General features: G+C 35.6%; 1 protein-coding gene across 1 annotated transcript in view; it reads left to right on the forward strand.

Annotated features, from left to right (window-relative positions):
* The window catches only part of GRAMD1C (GRAM domain containing 1C), a 93,006-nt gene that overhangs the window by 17,288 nt on the left and 51,704 nt on the right, over nucleotides 1-24,014 (forward strand). Inside the window, exons 3-6 of the mRNA XM_047725142.1 lie at nucleotides 7,005-7,089; nucleotides 15,524-15,627; nucleotides 16,229-16,324; nucleotides 20,391-20,471. Coding sequence (XP_047581098.1) covers nucleotides 7,005-7,089; nucleotides 15,524-15,627; nucleotides 16,229-16,324; nucleotides 20,391-20,471 — 366 coding nt within the window. The remainder of the gene's footprint in view (nucleotides 1-7,004; nucleotides 7,090-15,523; nucleotides 15,628-16,228; nucleotides 16,325-20,390; nucleotides 20,472-24,014) is intronic.

Raw genomic sequence — 24,014 nt, forward strand, 5'->3', positions numbered from 1 at the left:
CTCTCTGTCAAATAAATAAAAAAATAAAAAAATAAATAAAAAAAAAAGATTTCATTTCTTTTGATGGCTGCATAGTATTCCATTGTGTATATATACCACATCTTCTTTATCCATTCGTCTGTTGGTGGACATCTAGGTTCTTTCCATAGTTTGGCTATTGTAGACATTGCTGCTATAAACATTTGGGTGCACGTGCCCCTTCGGATCACTACGTTTGTATCTTTAGGGTAAATACCCAGCAGTGCAATTGCTGGGTCATAGGGTAGTTCTATTTTCAACATTTTGAGGAACCTCCATGCTGTTTTCCAGAGTGGTTGCACCAGCTTACAGGGAAGTCTGCTTCTACCTCTCCCTTTGCCCCTCTACTTTCTCCTTCCTCCCCACCAAATAAATAAATAAAATCTTTAAACATGTATACTTCTTTAAAGATGACAACATCAACATGGGAAAATATTTTGGAAAAGCAACATGACTCCTAAGAAATTATGAATAAATTAACATATTTAATAAATGACATAGATAATATGGAAAATACCTGATATAGTAATGTGTTATTGGGATATTAATTAAGGCTTCATCCTAAGTATATCCTTTTGATTATCTAGTATAATGAGAAATTTGAAAGATTTTATTTATTTGAGAGAGAGAGAGAATGAGCGGGTGGGGGCTAGGCAGAAGGAGAGGGAAAAGCAGGCTCCCCACTGAACAGGGAGCCTGACTGGGGGCTCAATCCCAGGACCCCAAAATCATTATCTGAACTGAAGGCAGACACTCAACTGACTGAACCACCCAGTCTCCCCAACAATGAGAAATTTTAAATAGCACATATAAACCAAATCTAAAGGAATACAAAAATTCTAACCCAGCATTCTTTATCTGCCTTTCCAAAAAACCTTTTATTAGGTATGAGATGTGAACTTAAAAGCCATGACATTGGGGCGCCTGGGTGGCTCAGTGGGTTAAGCCGCTGCCTTCGGCTCAGGTCATGATCTCAGGGTCCTGGGATCGAGTCCCGCATCGGGCTCTCTGCTCGGCAGGGAGCCTGCTTCCCTCTCTCTCTCTGCCTGCCTCTCTGTATACTTGTGATCTCTCTCTGTCAAATCAATAAATAAAATCTTAAAAAAAAAAAAAAAGCCATGACATTGATCCTATGAGCCACATCTAAGAGGGAGTTTCTATTACACTAGTCACATTGTTCTCAATAATTAAATAATTTTACTTGTATTATTTGTCTGGTGATGTCGTTATTAACAAGGAGTACTAAAATGGCCTAAAGATATGCAGTTGGAGGGAGAACATAGAAGGGTGTGAAGATACAAATGGCCAACAGATGCATGAAAAAATGCTCAACATCACTTGGCATCAGGGAAATTCAAATCAAAACCACAGTGAGATACCACCTCACACGGAATTGCTGAAATTAACAAGTCAGGAAATGACAGATGTTGGCAAGGATGCAGAGAAAGGGGAACCTTCCTACACTGCTGGTGGGAATGCAGGCTGGTACAGCCACTCTGGAAAACAGTATGGAGGTTCCTCAAAAAATTGAAGATAAAGCTACCCCACGACCCAGCATTACAATATCAGGTATTTACTCCAAAGATACAGATGTGGTGACCCAAAGTCATCTGCACCCCAATGTTTATAGCAGCAATGTCCACGATAGCCTAACTATGGAAAGAACCCAGATGTCTATTGACAGATGAATGGATAAAGATGATGTGGTATAAATACACAATGGAATATTACTCAGCCATCAAAAAAATTGACATCTTGCTATTGCAACAACATGGGTGGAACTAGAGGGTATTATGCTAAGTGAAATAAATCAATCAGAGAAAGACAATTATCATGATCTCACTCACATGTGGAATTTAAGAAAGAAAACAGAGGATCATAGGGGAAGGGAGGGAAAAATAAAGTGAAATCAGAGAGGGAGACAAAGCATAAGAGACTCTTAATTATAGGAAACAAACAGGGTTGCTGGAGGGAAGGGGTTTGGGGGGATAGGGTAACAGGGTGATGGACATTAAGGAGGGCATGTGATGTAGTAAGCACTGGGCATTATATAAGCTTGATGAATTACTGAGCTCTACCTCTTAAACTAAAAATACACTATATGTTAATTAATTGAATTTAAATTAAAAAAATTAAAAAAGGATGTGGAGAATGACCTGTGAATCAGTTTTAAAAGCACTTTAAGCATTTCTACCTCTTACGTAGAATTAACACATTTATTCTAACCCTACAAAGTTTCTCGTATTTTTTTTTCTACTTTTAGTTTGAGATAATTTTAGACTCACGTGTAGTTATAAGAAATGATACAGAAAGAGGCACCTGGGTGCCTCAGTTGGTTGAGCATCTGTCTTCAGCTCAGATCATAATCCCAGAGTCCTGGGATCGAGACCAACATGGTTGGGCTCCCTGTTCAGTGGGGAGCCTGCTTCTCTCTCTCCCTCTGTCCCTCCCACTGCTTGTGCTCCCTCTCTCTCAAATAAATAAGTAAAATCTTAAAAAAAAATGATACAGATAACCTGTACCCTTTAAACAATTTTCCCCCATGGATTACACCTTGCAAAAGTATAGTACCATACCACATTGATACTTGCTGATACCACATTGATACAGAACATTTTCATCACAGCAAGAATCCTTTTTTTTTTTTAAAGATTTTATTTATTTATTTGACAGAGAGAGATCACAAGTAGGCAGAGAGGCAGGCAGAGAGAGAGGGAAGCAGGCTCCTCGCAGAGCAGAGAGCCTGATGCGGGGCTCGATCCCAGGACCCTGAGATCATGACCTGAGCCGAAAGCAGAGGCTTTAACCCACTGAGCCATCCAGGCACCCCAGCAAGAATCCTTTTTACAGACAGAGCCTTTTATAGTGCCCTGCCCCCTACTCAACCCTTGTCAACCACTAAGCTGTTCTCCATTTTTATAATTATGTCATTTCAAGAATATTATATAAATGGTATCATACGGTATGTAACCTTTTCAATTTTCATTCATAATTTGCTGGTGTTCCATCTAATTTGGTTTGTGTACCAAGAGTTCATTCCTTTTTAAAGTTTATGTATGAATGTATGTATGTATGTATGTATGTATGTGTGTGTGTGTGTGTGTATATATATATATATTTTTTTTTTAATTTATTTTAAGTAGTCTCTATACTCAGTGTGGGGCTCAAACTTATGACCCAGAGATCATGAGTCACACACTCTTCTGAGCCAACCAGCAACCCAGTTTATTCCTTTTTAATGCTGAGTAGTATTCCATGGTTGGAAGTACCACAGTTTTAACTATATATCCATTGGGCTAGCTCCAGTCTGGGGCTATGATGAATAAAACTGCTGTAGATGTTCATGTACAGGTTTTTGTGTGAACATAAGTTTTCCTCTCTAGGGGTAAATGCCCAGGAATACAATTGCTCGGTCATTGATAGTTGCATATCTACTTTTTAAGAAACTGCCAATCTGGTTTCCAGAGTGGCTGTACTGTTTTATGTTCCCACCAATGTATGGGTGATCTAGTTTCTCCATATTCTTGCCTCCTTGCTGAATGTTTTTATCTTGAAAGGAGCCCTTCCATGTTAATTTTAGAATAATTTTGTGTCAGATATTTTTTAGGATACCATTTTAATTCCTTTTGATATTTCCACTTCTGGTGCTTTTCACTGTTTCTTGTGGATTTTAGTTACCATACTATAACATTTCTTTGCAGCTAAAGGACTTCATTTTGCATTTCTTTAAAGCAGATCTGTTGTCTCCATTGTTTATGATGAGAAGTCAGCCATTAATTGTCCTGGTTTCTACCTATATATATGAGTCATTTTTCTCTTGCTGTTTTCTCTTGCTCCTTTGTCTTTTAACAATTTAGCTATGCTGTAGTTCTTTAAATATTTTTTTAATTTAAAATAATTTTAAAATTTTCATTATTTTCAATTTTTATCTTCTTAATTTTATATATAGGTGTATGTTTTAAGGTTTATTTATTTATTTTAGAGAGAGAGAGAGAGAGCGCACATGAGAGTTGGGTAGGGACACAGGAAGAGGGAGAGAATCTCAAGCAGACTCTCTGCTGAGTGCAGAGCCTGACATGGGGCTCCATCTCACAACCCTGACATCATGACCTGAACTGAACTCAGGAGTCAGACACTTACAAGCTGAGCCACCCACGTATCCCAGAATCTCTTTTCTTGGTTAATTGAGCTTCTTTGATCTATCAATTAATGTTTTTCCTCAGATTTTGAAAGTTTTAACCATTGTTTCCCTAAATGTTTTTCTGTCTCCCTTTTCCTTCTGTTATTCTTTATTTTGAGTCAATTAATGTTGCCCCACAGACCTCTGAGTCTGTTAACTTTCTACAGTCTTTTTCATTCTATTCTTCAAATTAGATAAGTTTTGCTAATCTAAGTTTGCTGATTCTTTCCCGCCATATAGAATTTTGTGTTGAGCCCTTCTGGTGGATTTTTTATTTTAGTGAATGTAGTTTTCAACTCCAGAATGTCTTTTTTTTTTTTTCTTAAAAGAATTTTTAAAATGTATTTGTTGACATTCTGTGGTTGTTGAATCACTATTGTCATATTTTCCTTTAATTTTTTTTTTTGAGATTTTATTTATTTGAGAGACAGCACAAGCCAGAGGGGCAGGAGAATAGAATAGTAATAATTTTGTATCAGATATTTTTTAGGATACCATTTTAATTCCATTAAATAGGAGAGGGAGAGAGAGAATCCCAAGCAGACTCCATGCTGAGTGTGGAACCCAGTGTGCGGCTTGATCCCAGGACCTTGAGATCATGACCTGAACTGAAACCAAGAGTTGCATGCTGAACCGACTGTGCCACCCAAGCACCCCTTCCTTTAATTCTTTAGCATGGTTCTCTTCAGTTGTTTGTATATATTTATAATAACTGCTTTGATGTTCTTGTCTGCTAAATCTAGTATCTGGGGACCCTGAAAGACTCTGTTGCCTGCTTCTCTTTCTTTAGTATGAGTCATATTTTTCTGTTTCTTTGCATGTTTCATAATTTTTGTTAAAAATTGTACAATTTAGATGATGTATTGTAGCAACCATGGATTCTGATCACATCCTCTCTACCCCTAAAGCTTATCATCGATGATTTCTGATTGTTTAGTAACTTATCCTGGAGTAAATATGTGAAACCTGTTTGTCCAGTCTCTGCTCAGTTTGTTGTTGTTGTTATTTTTAAGGCTGACTTCCCAGTGCTCACCCCTTATTTCAGCCAGTGATTGGTCAGAAATTGTGCTCAAGTGTAGCCACTCTGGAAAATAGCACAGAGGTTCCTTAGAAAGTTGAAAATAGAGAGAGCTACACTATGACCCAGCAATCACACTACTGGGTATTTACCTTAAAGATACAAATGTAGTGATCTGAAGGGGCATGTGCACCTGAATATTTATAGCAGCAATGTCCACAATAGCCAAACTATGGAAAGAACCTAAATGTCCATCAACAGATGAATGGATAAAGAAGAGGTGATATATGTATATAATGGAATACTATGCAGCCATCAAAATAAACAAAATCTTGCCATTTGCAATGACATGATGGAACTAGAGGGTATTATGCTGAGTGAAATAAGTCAATCAGAGAAAGGCAATTATCATATGATCTCCCTGATACGAAGAATTTGAGAGGCAGAGTGGGGAGGTTTGGGGGATAGGGAAGGAAAAAAATGAAAGAAGATTGATTGGATCAGGAGGGAGACAAACCATAAGAGACTCTTAATCTCACAAAACAAACTGAGGGTTGCTGGGGGGAGGAGGGGTATGGAGAGGGTGGTTGCTTTATGGACATTGGGGAGGGTGTGTGATATGGTGAGTGCTGTGAAGTATGTAAGCCTGATGATTCACAGACCTGTATCCCTGGGGCAAATAATGCATTATAGGTTAGTAAAATAATAATAAAAAAAAAAAAGAAATTGTGCTCAAATGCACAGAGGCAGTAGTATTTTTCCCTTCTGTTGAGAGATCTGTGAATAGGTTGGGGAACGCATTCAGTATTCAGGACATTTTCAAGTTTGTCTCAATTTTTATGTTTTCCCTCAGGAAAACTTATTTCTGTAGCCACAAATGTGTGGATAGTTTGGGAGTTCTCTAGTCTCTGCTACACATGCATTCTACTTCTGTTTAGCTAGGAATACATGGGAAGTTTATCAAGCCCATTTATGGTTGTCTTTCCTCCAAGATCTCTGTGATGTTCCCTGCTAATCTGCCAGTGGGCTTGTTTCTGGCCCCAGTTGAGACTGCAACCTCACACTCTTGTGGACAGCTTCAGAATTTTCCTTTTTACTTTGGGGCATAGCTTTTCTGCTCTGCACTCTGAATCAACTCAGCCACCTCTGTCTGCATAGCTGCTAGTTTTCATGGCCTATAGAACTGTCACATTGACTTTATTGAATGGGGGAGGAAGAGTAATGCGAACTGGTCAAGGAAACGGTGCCACAGACTTCTGCTGCTCCTAAGTGCAGTAGATTTTCATGAACAAATACTTCTCAGTTTATTGTATGCCTGTTTCCAGTAATTTGAGATGATGTTTTGACATTTTTTTTTCCAGCTGTATCTTTGCTTTTGCAGAGAGAATTTGTTAAACTCCTTACTCCAACATGCTGGGAGCTTCCTTTTGGTGATTTTTGAAATGTTTATGTATGTGGTTTTTCATATAAAAACATACAAAATATTGCATGAAAATCATGTTAGGGGCGCCTGGGTGGCTCAGTGGGTTAAAGCCTCTGCCTTCGGCTCGGGTCATGGTCCCAGGGTCCTGGGATCAAGCCCCGCATTGGGCTCTCTGCTCAGCAGGAAGCCCTCTTCCTCCTCTCTCTCTGCCTGCCTCTCTGCCTGCTAGTGATCTCTATCTGTCAAATAAAAAAAAAAAATCATGTTATTTACAGCCCATTTAAAATTTATTTTCGAAGACTACATTTCTGTTAATCTAATGAAGATTATAATTACATTGAAATTTAATCTTTTTATTGTTGCAGATTTCAAGTTCCACCTATAAAGACAGGAATGAGGAATACAAAAGACAATTCACACATTTACCTGATACAGAGAAGCTAATAGCAGGTAAAAAAGACAGGAAGTTGTAAAAAAAATTTTACTACCTCATTATCAAAATAGAACTGACAAGTGACAATATTTGTAGAATATTTAAGCCTTTGTGCTAGATAGAAAATATTTTTGAAGATAAGTGTCATATTAGGCAATGTAAAACTAAGTTGTAATTTGGGGAGGAGTGATTTCTCACATAAAAATATTAAATACTTCCATGTGTCCTGCCCCATGCTTTAATAAAACCACCATTTTGTAACCCCCCCAAAAAATAAATAAAATAAAAAAGTACTAGCTAAGAAAATAGAACTAAAAGAAAGTTATCGACAATTTCTTCTGGTGCTTGTTTCATACGGTTTTGTAGGAAAAATTTTAAATTTGATGTTCAATATATATTACCTTTCCCTGGAAAAATGTATTCCTTAACAGATTATAGAGCAATTTTATAAAATTTTCTAGGGCTATATTATTTTCTTTCCTTTTTTAAGATTTTATTTATTTATTTATTTGACAGAGAGAGAGCTCACAAGTAGGGCTATATTATTTTCATGTAAACTTTAATTTCTTAGAAGTTTGTTTATGTATTGTTTTAGTAGTCTCTGTACCCAACGTGGGACTCGAATTCATGACCTTGAGATCAAGAGTCACATACTCTTCCAGCTGAGCCAGCCAGGTGCCCTCATGAAATCTTTCAGATAGATTTTATTTGAAATAGACTTTAAGAGGAAAAATTTAGCCATTTTTCTTATAAAAAGTGCTTTATTTTTTATATAAGCTTAATATAGATTTTTTGTGATCAAAATAAAAATCAAAATTTTAGTGTGTATTTCATTTAAACCATTTATACATAGAAATTTCTGATTTCTGATACTGTTGGGCAATATTCCATAAAATGTAACTGAATTTCTAGATAGTTCGGATTAGTACCTAAATATCATTATAATCAATTAAAACAACTTCTAAGAACTTTTGAAAGTAATGCATTCTTATGACAAAATATTCAAACGCTATATAAGGGCATATAATGGGAAGTGAGTGGTCCTTCTGACCAAGACTACTGCAACATTTTTCCTGGCCTATGTAACCTCTTTTAGTGATTTTTTTTATGTATGTTTCCAAACATTTTCTGCAAGTATTTCAAGAGGCATGTACATATATCCCTAAAGGAATTTAAATTAAGAACATACGGTGCCTTACTCTTTGAACCTTGTTTTGGGTCTTTTTATTAGCATTACCTAAGGATCCACTTCATTCTTTCAATGCCTGCCTGGTATTCCACTAAATGAACTTTGTACCATAATTTATTTAACAAATCCTTGATTGATGGACATTTTGCTTGCTTCTTGTCTTTTACTATTTTTGCTAATATTACACTGAAACTTTTACATTTGTTTTGGCATATATGTGCGCACATATTGTAGGATAAATTTTACAAAGTTAAGTTGTGGCAAAAAGGTAATGAGCATTTAAAAAGTTTACCGATGCCAAGGGCGCCTGGGTGGCTCAGTCACTGGGCGTCTGCCCTTGGCTCAGGATCATGACCTGGGACTGGGAGTGAGCTCCACCTCAGGCTTCCTGCTCAGCAGGGAATCTGCTTCTCCCTCTCCCTCTCCTCCTGGTTGTGTTTCCTCTCACTGTCTCTCTCTCTTTCTGTCAAATGAATAAACAGAATCTTTCAAAAAATAATGTAGAAAGTTTCCTATTGCCAATTTACTCCAAAAGGCTTCACCAATTTGCATTTTCATTAAGTGTACGTAAGTACCTGTTTGCCACACCTCAGGAACTTTGCTTTAGTAGAATTTGGTAGGTAGAAATGGTACTTCATCCTTGTTTAAATATGCATTTCTTTAATTATAAAGGAGGTTGAACATTATTCATATGTCTGTAAACCATTTGTATTTCTTCTTCTGTGAACATTTCTCATCATAAACTTGCCCATTTTTCTGGTGGTGGTTTGTCTTTTTCTTAATTTGTAGTAGCTTGTTAGATGTTTAAAAAATTAGATCTTTTTCATGTGTGTTGCAAATGTTTCTTGCCAGTTTGTCACTTGAAATTAAATACTTTTCATAGAAAGCTTTACAAAATTTATCATACTTGTCGTTGCTATCTTGAAAGTCTGATGATACAGTGACATATACTCATTATAAAACATTAAAGCTATAGAGAAAAATATAAAGAAAAAAATTGAAAATTATTGGTAATCATAATACCTACATATAATTTTGGTTAAAATTGTCAGATAAGGGACGCCTGAGTGGCTCAGTGGGTTAAGCCGCTGCCTTCGGCTCAGGTCATGATCCCAGCGTCCTGGGATCGAGTCCCACATCGGGCTCCTTGTTCTGTAGGGAGCCTGCTTCTCCCTCTGCCTCTGCCTGCCACTCTGTCTGCCTGTGCTCGCTCTCTCTCTCTCTCTCTGACAAATAAATAAATAAAATCTTTAAAAAAAAAAAAAGAAAGAAAATTGTCAGATAACTTTTCTAGGTATTTTTCAGTATGTAAATTTGCTTTTAAAAATTTACATTTTGTAGTGTTCTCTCACTGATACAATAAACCTGTTCCATTTATAAAATTTGGAAAATACAGACTTTTACAAAGTAGAATTAATACCATATATAAATATACTAAGCTACAGACCGAGAGAAAATAGTTGATAATCCCATATCTGATTTTTTAAAGATGAACAGGACTGGCCCTCTTTGAAAGAATATATAACCGGGGCACCTGGGTGGCTCTGTGGGTTCATGCCTCTGCCTTCACCTCAGGTCATGATCCCAGGGTTCTGGGTTCGAGCCCCGCATTGGGCTCTCTGCTCAGCAGACTCTCATCTTAATTTGTAGTAGCTTACTAGAGTGTAGTAAGTAGTTTGGAGTGCAAACTAGAGTAGCTGCTTTGGATGGCAAGTTGGCATTTTCTTGTAAAGTTACACATATGCTTAACCAATCCTAATTATTTTCTTAAGTGAACTATAAACCTGTGTTCCCAAAAGTCCTGTGGCATGATTGTTTATAGCATTTTTAGTAATAATTGGGGAATACCCAAGATGTCATTCAACTGGTGAATGAGATCTCCTTGAAAAAATGGTCCATTCTGGGGCTGGGACAATGAAAAATATAAGATAAGTGACTGTGGAGTATCTTGTAGTTTATAGTGCCAGAAAATAAGGAAGTGCTTAAAAAAAAAAGGAGCTTGAAAAAAGCTTGAAAAAACTTGAAAAACTTGAAAAAACTTGAAAAAACTCCCAGTGGTCAAAGACAGAATAATTTAAGCAATAATAAAATCAATAATGACAATATTGGATTATAACCTAAAGAATAAAATAAATATCCATCAGTCTATATTGCTATAAATGCTTGAATAATTAAATGTGTCAGGGGGAAGACACAGATCTTCCTCCAGTAGTATTCCCAGGTAATTTATATGCACTTAAAGTGTGAGAAGTACTGTTGTAGGATAACACTTGAGTGCCATACTAGGTTCTTATTCTCTGCACTTATAATAATGATGATGAAGAGGATCTCTAAAAGATTTTAACCAATCTATGTATATTTATACAACTGATTTCACCAGTGTGACCCCATGCGTAGCAATATAAGAAGCCACTAATTTCACTAATGAAATCCCTTTTCTAATGTGATTATGCTGATTAGCCAAACATTTCTTTTTAAACAGTTAATAAAGGTAATAGAAGGGCTTACAGTAGCCGCTGAAGGAGTATAGTCCTAATTAAAGTCCTAATTGTTAGCTGACCTCTCCCAGTGTGAAGCCCTGATTAGGACAACTAACTATCCCTAGAACATTTCTAAAAACGTTTGCTTTAGCTGGAGTCCACATTTTCACTCCTAATATTCATTTGTGCCTTCTTTTTTTCTTGCTTAATCCTGGCCAAAGAAAATATTATGTTGGGGAAATATAATTAAAAAGAAAATATCCTACCCATCCAGAAAACTCCACAAAACTAGAAAAGAAAGAAAACAGTTTTATTATTGAAAAAGCATTCAACTGAAATGGGACTTGCACCACAGGTAATCTGTAAAAGAGATTGTGAGGAAAGACAGAAATCTCACCTTTTTAAATAACCAAAGAGTTGCAACCCTTTACAAATGCTCTAAAGATAAATGATAACTAGTCTTCAAGAGGACTGATAGTACTGTTTATCGCACGCAGTTCATCATAAATTCACCTGATAATTGGGGCTACTCTCTGTTTTAACTAACTGGCTTTATGAAAAGGAAAAATAAACTTACATCTTTATGACAAGAGTTAATTTTACAACTTGGAGCGAGGTGCCCACTGAAGTTAAGCTTCTACCATATCACAGAAACGGAGAGAAAGGGTGCTATCTCTCTTGATGTTTACATTTTAAAGAGGTGACTGCTAGGTCCTTAAGAAAACATTCCTGGGTTGTAAAACTGGCCAGGGGCTTATTTCACTTTTTAAAAGATTCACATATATCTGAAAGGAGCAAGAAAGAATTTACAAATTTTGTACAGAAAATAAAGAGACGTGAAGGAGTCTTTTTTCCCCTTTTTGCACCGGGGAAAATTAATTTTTTTCTTTTTCAATTTGTATTTACCTTGACAGTTGTCTCAGTAAAAAGCAAACAACACAAAAAAATGTAAAGTATAAAAAAGGAGATTGGTTGTGGCCCCTGGGTGGCTCAGTTGGTTGAGTGTCCAACTCTTGATTTGGCTCAAGTCATGGTCTCGGGGTTGTAGGATCAAGCCCCACCTCCAGCTCCGAACTGGGTGTGAAGCCTGCTTGGAATTCTCTCTCTCCTTCTCCTCTACCTCTCCCTGCTCACTCACTCTCTAAAAAAAATAAAAAATGAAAAAGGAGAATGGTTTCTTTTCTTTTTTTTTAAGACTTTATTTATTTGACAGAGATCACAAGTAGGCAGAGAGGCAGGCAGAGAGACAGAGGAGGAAGCAGGCTCCCTACTGAGCAGAGTGCCCGAAGAGGGGCTCCATCCATCCCAGGACCCTGAGATCATGACCTGAGCCCAAGGCAGAGGCTTAATCCACTGAGCCACCCAGGTGCCCAAGAATGGTTTCTTTTATAATTTAAATATTAAATCTGAAAGCAGTCCTAAAAATGTTGTTCTGGAGAGTCTTTTTTAAGGCAATGTTAGCATTATTGTGTTCCCATAGATGATTGCTGCTAGATAAGGATATTTTGGAAAAAAAAAAAAAAAAGAATACTTTGGGATGTATATTTCCTGACATGATTGTTTAAGAACACATTCTTTGAATTCACTGTTATCTCCCTTATGGATAGATGATGTCTAAATCCTTTGATAAAACTATAAATAGGACATCTTGTTTATTTATTGTGCAATCTTACTCTAGAAGTATATGGTGCTTATTCACTCCATCTGTATTTCCATAACACTTGGTACATATTTCCACTCTAACCTTTGTTGTGTTATAGTTAATAAATCTTTAAGAATTGGAGCCATTCAATTGTTCCAAAATTGATTATGTAATAACTAGTTAGTTGATGTTAACACACATATCAAAGTGATCTATGTTGCTTGGTTAATTTACTTAATTTTATTCTATCTTTCTAGTCACTAATTATAAAGTTATAAAATCCACAGGCCAATTTTTTTTTTCATAGACCAATTTTTGATAAACATTTTCTTATTCCATTCTAGATGAATCAGATAGTTATTTGACTCAATCAGGTAGAATATTGCCTTCTGATATGATAATTACACGTTTACTTATCAGTAGGGAAATTGAGAGTAAAAAAATAAAAGTAAAATCCCCTGGCTTAAAAAATTTTTTTTCCATTTCTTGCATGGGCCATATTGCTAGAAAGCCATTTTATAAAAAAATGTTTATTGAGGTATAGTTTATTCCAATAAAATATATCTGTTTTGGGATTCCCACCCCCCTCTCCTTTTTCACCTCTATCCTAAAGGTTGGGGGAAGGAATAGAAGGAGAGGGAGAAAGACAATCTTCAGCAGACTCCTTGCTGAATTTGGAGCAGGATGGGACTTGGGGCTCTATCCCACCACGCTGAGACCATAACCTGACTTGAAATCAAGAGTCAGATGCTTAACTGACTGAGCCAGCCAGGTGCCCCAGGAAAACCCTTTTTTAAAACACTGAAAAAAATCTGTCAATCTATGTCAAATAGTCTTCAGTTAAAATAATCTGGTTGGTTGCTATAGCTTTGAACATAGTTAATGTAAAATGGTGCAGTGGTTCTCATAGTGTGGTACACAGGCTAGCGGTGTTGGTGTTACCTGGGATCATGTTAGACTTGAAAGTCTTTACCCTGCTCCAGACATATTTAATCAGAAACTCTGGGGAGGGGCCTAGCAATCTGTGTTTTAATAAGTGTGCCAAGTATTTCTGATCTGAAATGCAAGAAGCACTAAATTAATAAAATGGTTCAGTGGCTTAGATAAAAATTTCAGGACACCTCAAGGTGACCTTGAGCCCAATCCCTGTTTTAGAGATGCATACCCATAATGAGTAACTTAATCTACTTAATTATTTACTAGGACTTTTGTTTGGGGGCATCTCAGTTTTGTTCTGCTGAAGGAAACATTTTGCAAGAATTACTTTGCTCAATTTTTAGTATTTACTTAGAAATTTAACATGATTAAATTTAAATATTTTGAGGTTTATACCTCAATGACGTTTTCCTAAAATTGTTAATCACTTTATATAGTTTTTAAATTTATCATTTATTTTTTATTTTTTTATTTTATTTTTTTTTTAAGATTTTATTTATTTATTTGACAGAGAGATCACAAGCAGGCAGAGAGGCAGGCAGAGAGAGAGGAGGAAGCAGGCTCCCTGCTGAGCAGAGAGCCCGATGCGGGGCTCGATCCCAGGACCCTGAGATCATGACCTGAGCCGAAGGCAGCGGCTTAACCCACTGAGCCACCCAGGCACCCCTTAAATTTATCATTTAAACTAAATCTTCTCACAGCGATGAGGGAGCAGAAGGCTGGCTGAAGACAAAGCACAAGCTGACACCCTGCAAACCCCCCACCCCCACACACTTCCCACTCCTGGGGTGGGACACATGTGACGTTATTCCAGGCATCTCCCAACTGTCTTAATGTTAATACCCAGCTAGAGGGGAAAACAACCTTAACTTGACAAGGTCATGGCCTCTAGTATTTTGTAGGTATCTTGTAGGTGGGTCCTCTTCAGCATATGAAAGTTCTTTTGAAATGCTTTCCCTTACTTCCCCCTACTCCTGAGTATATAATCAGCCACCCCTCACAACCGCAGTACAGCTGGTCTTTCTGCCCACCGTCCTGTACCTGTGCTTTAATAAACCACCATTTTGCACCAGAGATGTCTCAAGAATTCTTTTTTGTTTGTCAGCTTCAGAGCTTACCCCACCAAACCTCACCTATATCCCCAAACTCCATCAACAGCACCCCTTTATATCTTGAATTATTGATAATTTAACCATACTATTTACATTAGCCAAAGAGCCAAATCTAAATCATGGTATTAACTTACTGGTGGATAGTGGCATTTATCAGAACACCCCTGATTTTGCTGGATTTTAGTGCTGAGGCAGAGAGGATCAACTTTGAAACTAACTTAAAATCTACACAATTTTTGGAGTAATTATTGTCCCCTTCCTCACCCTTTTCCAATGTCTAATCACCACTCTCCCATCAGTATTACCTCTTAAATATCTCAAGTATATTTACTTGAGTAAAGTAGTTACATAAAACTATTTCTTTCTCTTAATACTGTCATTTCTAGGTCTAAGCCACCATCAGTTTGCCCCTGGACTTTCAACTCATTTATATGAATCTATTCTCCTAGTGTGGAAAAAAGTAGTCTTGAATAATACACATCTGATCAGGCTCCTTCTGCTTGAAACTCATCAATGGGAAAACAAAACAAAACACCTCATCAGTGGCTTCTTGTAAAGTTCACAGTCTACCGTAGTCTGTCAACCTTACATGATCTAGTTTCTCCAGCTTCTCTAGCCCAAAGTTCTTTGTATAGTTGCTCAGGTGTGCTTTTTCTTTCTACCACAGGGTCTTCACACATGCTCTTTCCTCATAGTCCAGCTGACCATTTATTGACCTTTAGTTCTTAGTTTAAAAACTACTTTTTCTGATATACACTCTCCCTACCCAATCCCCTCATGCCTGTGTCCTCTTTGTAATAGTCTCTCATAGCTTTCTCTACACTTTGATCATTATACTTATTTTGTATTTGTTTGTTAATTGTATACCTTCCCTTCTAGACTGTTCCATGAGGGCAAGGCCCATGTTTGGTAATGCTAGTGCCAGCAAAATATCTGGTGTATGGTGCCCAAAGTATCTGAATCAGTGAGTGATTGAATGAACAAACAAACTAATGAACAAAGAGTGATGACTTTTCGTGTGTTAAAGTAGGATGAGATTATAAAGTTGCCAGATTTTTGTGAATAAGCTGTTCCTTATTCTTGTGTGTCTAGATTATGCTTGTGCTCTTCAGAGGGACATTTTGCTTCAGGGACGTCTATATCTTTCAGAAAACTGGCTGTGTTTCTATAGCAACATCTTCAGATGGGAAACTACAGTAAGCTGTATTTAGATTTGATTTGTTGATACAAATAATTGCATAGGTAGAAATATATGCAGTCTTCCTAAAAATAATATACTTTAGATTCCAAAGTAAATTTATATATATTTGTATATTGTACTTGTATTGCATGTAATAGATATATATACAATTTATATACTGTTGAAGTATGTAATCTATTTTCTTAGTACATTGAGCTCCATTTGTACATATTTAATACAGTTTGAGAAAGAGATTTCAGGTTGAAAAAAGCTTGAACATATATCCATTTGACTGCCAAAATCATGTCTTATGTGACAGACTGTCTGAATTTTGTTTGTGTGTGTATGTGTTAATATGGAACATGAACACCCACATGTCTTTTCACACTCTATCCTAAACTTAGAGATAAGAACTGTGGTGGAAATTATTGATGGGGGAGAATGTCTGACTGCTTACCCTGTTTTTTTCAGAGAATGAAAGCATGTACTTATTATTATTAACTCCTTCATTCTTCAGTGGAATATTCTGGATTAGGTTGATGTAATACTTGGTATTTTGTGCTGTACATGTTTCTGAAAAATCCATATAATAATTTTTCATTCTTTTGTGTGTTTAGATTTGTATTGCATTAAAGAACATAACCTTCATGACTAAGGAGAAAACTGCTCGACTCATCCCAAATGCTATCCAGATTGTTACAGAGGGTGAAAAGGTGAAAAGCTTTTCTGCCTTTGCTTTATTATATAATGTGGAGAAAATCTGCATCATACTGATACATTAGTGTTGGTAATTTTTCTTGGAGTTAGGAATTTGTAGTAGAGATACATCGTATTTAATACTAAATTTCTGTATAGTTAAATACTTTTTGCTAATTAAATGACTGCTAACATTTTTTTCAACATGTAATCAACATTTTTTTATTAACTCTGCTGACATTTTTTTGTGCTTTATAGTTCACAGAGAACTTTTTCCCATATTTTTCACTTCATTATAAGAGGTAGGTAAGGAAAGCATTAGTAAAACATCATTATTTCTGAATACCCTAATAATTTCATGATATTATTTAGTCAATAATACCTGCACAGAAGCAACTAATAAAAACAAATTGTTCTGGTGAACAGAGAGATTTGGGGTAGTGTATAAGTAAACACATAATCACTATAATATTTTTTTAGGATGGTAGTTATCTTTAACTGTCATCATTTTTATTATTTACCTACAATATCTGCTACTTTTTAGTGGGGATATATGAAGAATCTTTCTGAACCCACCTGGAAGATTGATTAGGGCTCTGTGTGTGACATTAGAGGCATAATGCTGAGAAAGAAAAAGGAAGAAGGGAGGAAAAGAGGGCAAACATGGAGAAGAAGGAGAGGGAAGGAGAAGGAAGGAAGGAAGGGAAGCAATGAAAGAAAAAAAGAGAGAAAGGGGAGAAGCAGGGGAGAGAAACATTATAACATTGAATCATTATAATGATAATTTTAAATATTGTAGTTTCTTTCAAATGTACTTTACATTTTATTTTTGTTTTAAATAATCTATGCTTACAGAATACTTCCAAGTACAATACAAAAAACTTTCCCCTCTGAACTATTTGAGGGTAAGTTGTCACTCTGAAGCCTCATCACTCCAGATATCACCCCAGATAGTCTAGCGTGTATACCCTCATACATGGAGGCCCTTCTTACTTACTTGGGCTCTGAATGTATCAAGGAGATTTTCCAAATAGAATTATATCCTTCCATGTGGACAACCTCCTCAACTTTTCTGGTTTTGACATTGTTTTGGGCTACTACAGCTCTTTTCTGCCCTCACCTCTACTGTGGATGCCGGCTTTCTCTGTTCCACCAACAGCTTTAGGGCTGAACTGCTCAGGAAAGGAAGAAGAACTAAAAAAAATTTTAATATTACAATCAATATACGAATACATTGCATTCCCTAACAAAGTCACAAAACAGTTCTTAAACTAACATCTTTCTTCCATGCCTATAATCCCTAATCCCATTGCTTTTCTAGAGGCAAACACTGTTATTAGTTTGATATGTATCTTTTCAGACTTTTTCCCTTTGTGTGTATAAATATCTATATCTATAAATACACATATAGACACATGCATACATGTATCTTTGTGTGTCTATATATATAGACATACATATATATGTGTATATATATAGTTTTGCTTTGTTTTTGAAGCAAATGCTACTTTATACATGTTGGTTTTCAGTTCTTTCTTAAAAAGAAGTTAATATCTCTTGGAGTCATAGCACATCTAGATGGAGCTATTTCTGTTTACTCATATTCTGTTTATTCTGTTTATTCATGTAATTTCTGTTTATTCATTGACCATTAGTTCATTTCCAACATTTTGTTATTATTAACAATGGTGCCATGGACAGCCTGACTGTGCCTTCTTAAGCCCAATGTATGGCTGTTTCTCACATCTATAGTGACATTTCAGGGTCAAGCATTTTAATTTTAATAATGATAACAACAACTATCATTTGTTGAACATACTTGTTTTAACACTGTTTTAAGTTCTGTATAGATATTTTCTCATTTAATTCTCACAAAAATTTGTTACTATATTTTATTCTCATTTTTCTCAGATGAGGAAATTAAGCAAAAGAAAAAGAACCCAAGGGGCACCTGGGTGGCTCAGTGGGTTAAAGCCTTTGCCTTCAGCTCAGGTCATGATCCTGGGATCCAGCCCCGAAGCAACAGGCTCTCTGCTCAGCAGGGAGCCTGCTTCCTCCTCTTTCTCTGCCTGCTTCTCTGCCTACTTGTGATCTCTGCCTGTCAAATAAATAAATAAATAAATCTTAAAAAAAAAAAAGAAGAAAAATAACCCAAAGTCATAGGTCTAAGTGGTAGATTATATACAAGAGTGGATAGAATTGATAAATTATTTAGTTTAAGAAGTGGGAACTATAGTTTTATCTTTTCTTATTTAGATACCAATCTTTTAAATTCTTGCATTTCAGTAAGAAAGTTACCTTTTTATGAATGTTAGCAGTTTATTGACCTAATATTTGTAAATGGTCTGTTTGGGCAGGTAAAATTATGTAATACAGTGATTCAAATGGAAATTTTTTTCTTTTTGTTTCCTTTTTTAAAAAAATTGTATAATGTCCCTCAAGTTATGGCAGTGTACCTTGTGCCACTGAATTTTCAAAATGTATCATTTTTTTTTTAACTGTGCTTCAAATAAATAGAAAAAATAGTTCTAAAAAAAAGAAGTGGGAACCAAATGGACTAGGAGATTTTTCTTATCTATATATCTGAACAAAATGATATAAGATTATGATAATGCAAGAAAGCAAAACAGTTTGGTCTAAGGAAAGGAAATAGAGGATAAATAGTTATCATTAAGTAGTTATCATTAGGCCACATATTATGTATATAATTCTATTTGGAAAATCTCCTCAATATAGTCTTGTTATGAAAAGTTTTGCTTCATGGAGAGTATTACATAGCAACATTTCAATTTATTAACTGGAAAATAGCACTTTAAAATTTTCCTATGAAAAGTGTAAATGCCCAAAATATTATTTGTTTGACTTTTTTTTTTTTTCTTAGCAAATCAAACATATAACTGAGCTTTCTCATCCTTAAAAATAACTACTCAATCATGAAAAGTCACTAACTATGGGGTCGGAAGGATGATACACTGAGAGACTGTATTTAGTGCTGTCACTTGTCAGATTTTCTCATAAAAGCCTATTTTAAAACGTGACTTTGCAAAATCAGTTAAATGCAGAGGAAGAGATGGGGCTAAAAGCAAACATAGAATTATAGATTGAAACATGCTATTTTTTTTCTATAGCATTCAAAGCAAAGTTAAGTTTTAACATGGGTGTTTTACATCTATAATTAGTAGAAATTAAGCATTTCTGGATTTTTTTTAGAAGACTATGAAAGATATGATTTGAAATTAAGATCCTTAAAATAAGTTGATCTCTGAAATCCACTTGAATTTTTGAAAGATTTATTCATTTATTTATTTTTAGAGAGAGAGGAAGTGTGTGCATGAGTAGGGGGAGGGGCAGAGAGAGAATCTTCAAGCGGATGCCCTGCTGAGCATGGAGCCCATGACTCATAAGATCTTAATCTGAGCCAAAACCATTTTAACTGACTGATTTAACTGATCACTCATTTAACTGACTGAGACACTTAGGGGCCCCCACTTGCATTTTTTTTTTTAATGCTTTATGTATACTTGGCTCATGTGGACACCAAATCATGCCTCTTTGGAAAGTTCAGAATAAATATAGTTTTAATCTTTTTCATAAGTTTTTAAGATTATTGTAATAAACTATGTGTAGATAAATATTTACCTATTTCAAGCTCCTTTTCTGAGTAAATATTGATAAAATTGTATTTCCTGTAAGATAAAGTTTTTAAAAATTTTATTTATTTTATTAGAGAGCATGTGCCTGTATGGGGGTGCAGAAGGAGGAGAGACTCTAAGTAGACTCCATGCTGAGCATGGAGCCCAATGTGGGGTTCTACCTCAGGACCCTAAGATCAGACTTAACAGGCTGAGCCACCCACATGCCCCTGTAAGATAGTTTTTAAAGACACCTTGTTCAAGCTCCAATTACCTATTTTTATTCTATTGTAGCAAAGAGTGAAACAAAAATAATATATGAAATAGGGAATGGTGTCCTATTAGTTTGCTTTAATCATAGCAGGTGCCAACAGATCTTCATGACAGATACTGTCACCCACCCCCACTTTTTTTAATGACACTGAAATTATCTCACCATTTTTCTTTGCAGTTTTTCTTTACATCTTTTGGTGCCAGAGATAGAAGTTACCTCAGTATCTTTAGGTTGTGGCAGAATGTACTGTTAGACAAGGTAAGTGTTCATACCAGAGGCAGGTGCTTCTTATAATAGCAACCTCCCAATGTGTACCTCCACAGTGTTTGCAAGTTGAATTTTTCTGGAGTTAATTTGACTAGACTATATAAATTCCAAGATGAACCATGAAGCAAAACAGAATCCATAGTTATGTTAAGATGTTAATTTTACAGTAAGTCTCCCTTTTATCTGCAGGGAATGTGGTCCAAGGCCCATAGTGGATGCCTGAAATTGCACATAGTACTGAACTCAATATATATGCTATGTTTTTCCTATACATCCATACCTATGATAAAATTTCACTTATAAATGAGGCACAGTAATAGATTCATAAAAATAACTAATAATAAAATAGAATAATTATAACAATATACCATAATAAAACTTATGTGAATGTGGTATCTCTCTCGCTCTCAAGATATCTTATTGTACTGTACTTATCTTCTTCTTGTGATGATATGAGATAATGAAATGACTGCATGATGCAATGAGGTGAGGTGAATGACAGGCATTGTGATGTATTGTTAGGCTACTACTGACATTCTGATGGTGTGTCAGAAGGAGGACAATCTGCTTCCTGACTGTGGTTGACTGTGGAAACTGAAAGGGGGGAAAGTGAACCTGTGGATAAGGAGGGGACTACTGCAATCCCCAGGGTAACCATCAAGAAAATAACTTTAAAAATATGGTAAAAGTAACCTCAAGGGAATTAAAATTGGTACACTAGAACTATCTGTTTAACATGTATGAAGGCAGTAATGGAGGAATAGAGGGACAAAAAGACATAAGATACATAGAAAACAAATATCAAAATGGCAGACATTATATTTAAATCATTAAACATAGATTAAGCACTTCAATCAGAAGGCAGAAGTAGGCAGAAAGAATGAAAAAAAAACCAAACCATGCTCTGACTCTATGCTGTCTGTTTGAAACATGTTAAAGATACAAATAGATGGAAAAAAAGACACTATTACAAATAGTATTCAAAAAATAGCTGAAGTGACTGCAGTAGAATCAGACAAAATAGACTTTGAGATAAAAATAAAGACAAGGAATGATATTTTATCATAATAAAAGGGTCAATCCATCTGGAATATATAACAATTATAAACTTACATCTAAGAACCTGTGTGTGTGTGAGTGTGTGGGTGTGTGGGTGTGTGTGTATATATATTCTCCTAATAACAGAACCCTAAAATACATCAAACAGAACTAGCAGAATGAAGGGGGAAATAGATAATTTTATTAATATCTAGTTGGAGATATTAATAGTTGGAGATTTCAATACCCCACTTTTAATGATGGATAGAATAACCACAGAGATCAAAAAGGAGATAGAAAATTTGAACAAAACTATAAACTAACTAGAACTAAAAGACATCTATGAGACTCTCAAAGGAGAATATACATCTTTCTCAAGTACACATGGAACACTCTCCTGACAGACCGTATGCTAGGTCATAAAAGCAACCTTAATAAATGCAAGAGGATTGAAATAATGTAATGGACTGTACAGTGAATGAAATTAAAAGTCAATAACAGAAATTTGACAATTCATAAAAAGTGGATATTAAACAAAACATTTCTAAATAACCAATGAGTGAAAGAAGAAATCACAAGAGAAATTAGAACATACTTCAAGTTAAATGAAAACAAAAACATAACATACCAAAACTCATTGGGTGCGGTTAAAGCAATGAATAGAGGAGATTTTATAACTATAAATATCCATATTAAAAAAAGGATTGATCTCAGGGTGCCTGGGTGGCTCAGTTGTTAAGCATCTGCCTTCAGCTCAGGTCATGATCCCAGGGCCCTGGGATCGAGCCCCACTTTGGGCTTCCTGATCATCAGGAAGCCTGCTTCTCTCTCTCTCCCACTCCCCCTCCTTGTGTTCCCTCTCTTGCTGTGTCTCTCTGTCAAATTTAAAAAAAAAAAATCAATAACCTAACTTTCCACCTTAAGTATTAGGGCAAAGAAAACAAACTAAAGACAAACAGAAGCAAGGAAACGCTAAAGACTAGAACCGAATGAATGAAATAGAGAATAGAAAAACAGACAATCAACAGAATGAAAAGTTCTTTCTTTGAAAAGATCAGTGAAGTTTAACTAGATGACCAAGAAAAAAGATTAAAATTATTACATTCAGAAGTGAAACTGATAGCATTACTACTGACCTTACAAAATGAAAAGGGTTCATACTATGGACATTTTATGCCAACAAATTAGTTAACCTAAGTGAAATGGACAATTGTGACTAGAAAGTCATAAATCATTGCAACTGACTCAAGTAAGAATAAAAAATCTGAATAAACCTATAACAAGGAAAGAGATTGAATTAGCAATAAAAAAAAAATCTACCCGCAAAGGAAAGCTCAGGCCCAGATGGCTTCAATGGTAAATTCTGCCAAATGTTTACAGTAGAATTAACATTAATCCTTCATAAAGTATTTCAAAAAATAGAGGAGAAGAGAATACTTCACAACTCAGTCCAAGAGGCCATTATTACTTTCATAACCAAGTCCATACAAAGAACTTCACAAAAAACCTACAGGGCAATATTTATGTTCACTGTGTCTATGTTCATTTTGTCTATGAATATAGACATAAAAATCCTCAACAAAACCAAAGTAATTTAGCGAAACAAATCCAGCAACATATAAAAACAATTTTAAAACAATTAAATGCCATGACTAGGTAAGATTTATACAAGATTGATTAAACATATGAAAATCATTCAATGGGGGCTCCTGGGTGGCTCAGTGGGTTAAACTTCTGCCTTTGCCTCGGGTCATGATCTCAGGGTCCTGGGATCCAGCCGGGGCGTCGGGCTCTCTGCTCAGCAGGGAGCCTGTCCGCGCCCCCCTGCCTGCCCCTCTGCCTACTTGTGATCTCTCTGTCAAATAAATAGATACAATCTTTAAAAAAAAAAAAAAAGAAAATCATTCAATGTAATACACTATATTAGTAGAATAAAGGACAAAACCCACATGATCATCACAGTCAAAAAAGAAAAAAAAAAGTGACAATATCCAACATAAAGAAAAACAAAACCAAAACCAAAGTAGGACTAGCAGGGAATTTCTTTGACTTGATAAAGCTTACAGCTAACATACTTAATGGCAAGAGACTAATGCTTCCCCACCTTAGGTCAGGAACAAGACAAGAATGTCCTTTCTTGGTTCTGACTTCTATAGGGAGGGGAAAATAGGTAAGAAAAAGAAGTAAAAGACATTCAGATTAAAAATGAAGAAATAAAACTATATTCACTGGCAGATGATATGGTTTTGTATTTGTAAAATTCTAAGGAAATCATTAGAAACCCATTAGAACTAATAAGTTCAGGAAGTTGCAGAATATATGATCAAAATACAAAAATCAATTATATTTTATACACTGACAGTGAATAATCCCAAAATTAAAAAAATGATTCACTTATAATAATATCAAAAAGAATAAAATACTTGGGAATAAATTTAACAAAAGAACTTTAAGATGAACACTGAAAGTTAATATAGTTAAAAGAAACTAAAGAAG

This window comes from Lutra lutra, chromosome 1, assembly GCF_902655055.1.
Source record: "Lutra lutra chromosome 1, mLutLut1.2, whole genome shotgun sequence".
Lineage (NCBI taxonomy): Eukaryota > Metazoa > Chordata > Mammalia > Carnivora > Mustelidae > Lutra > Lutra lutra.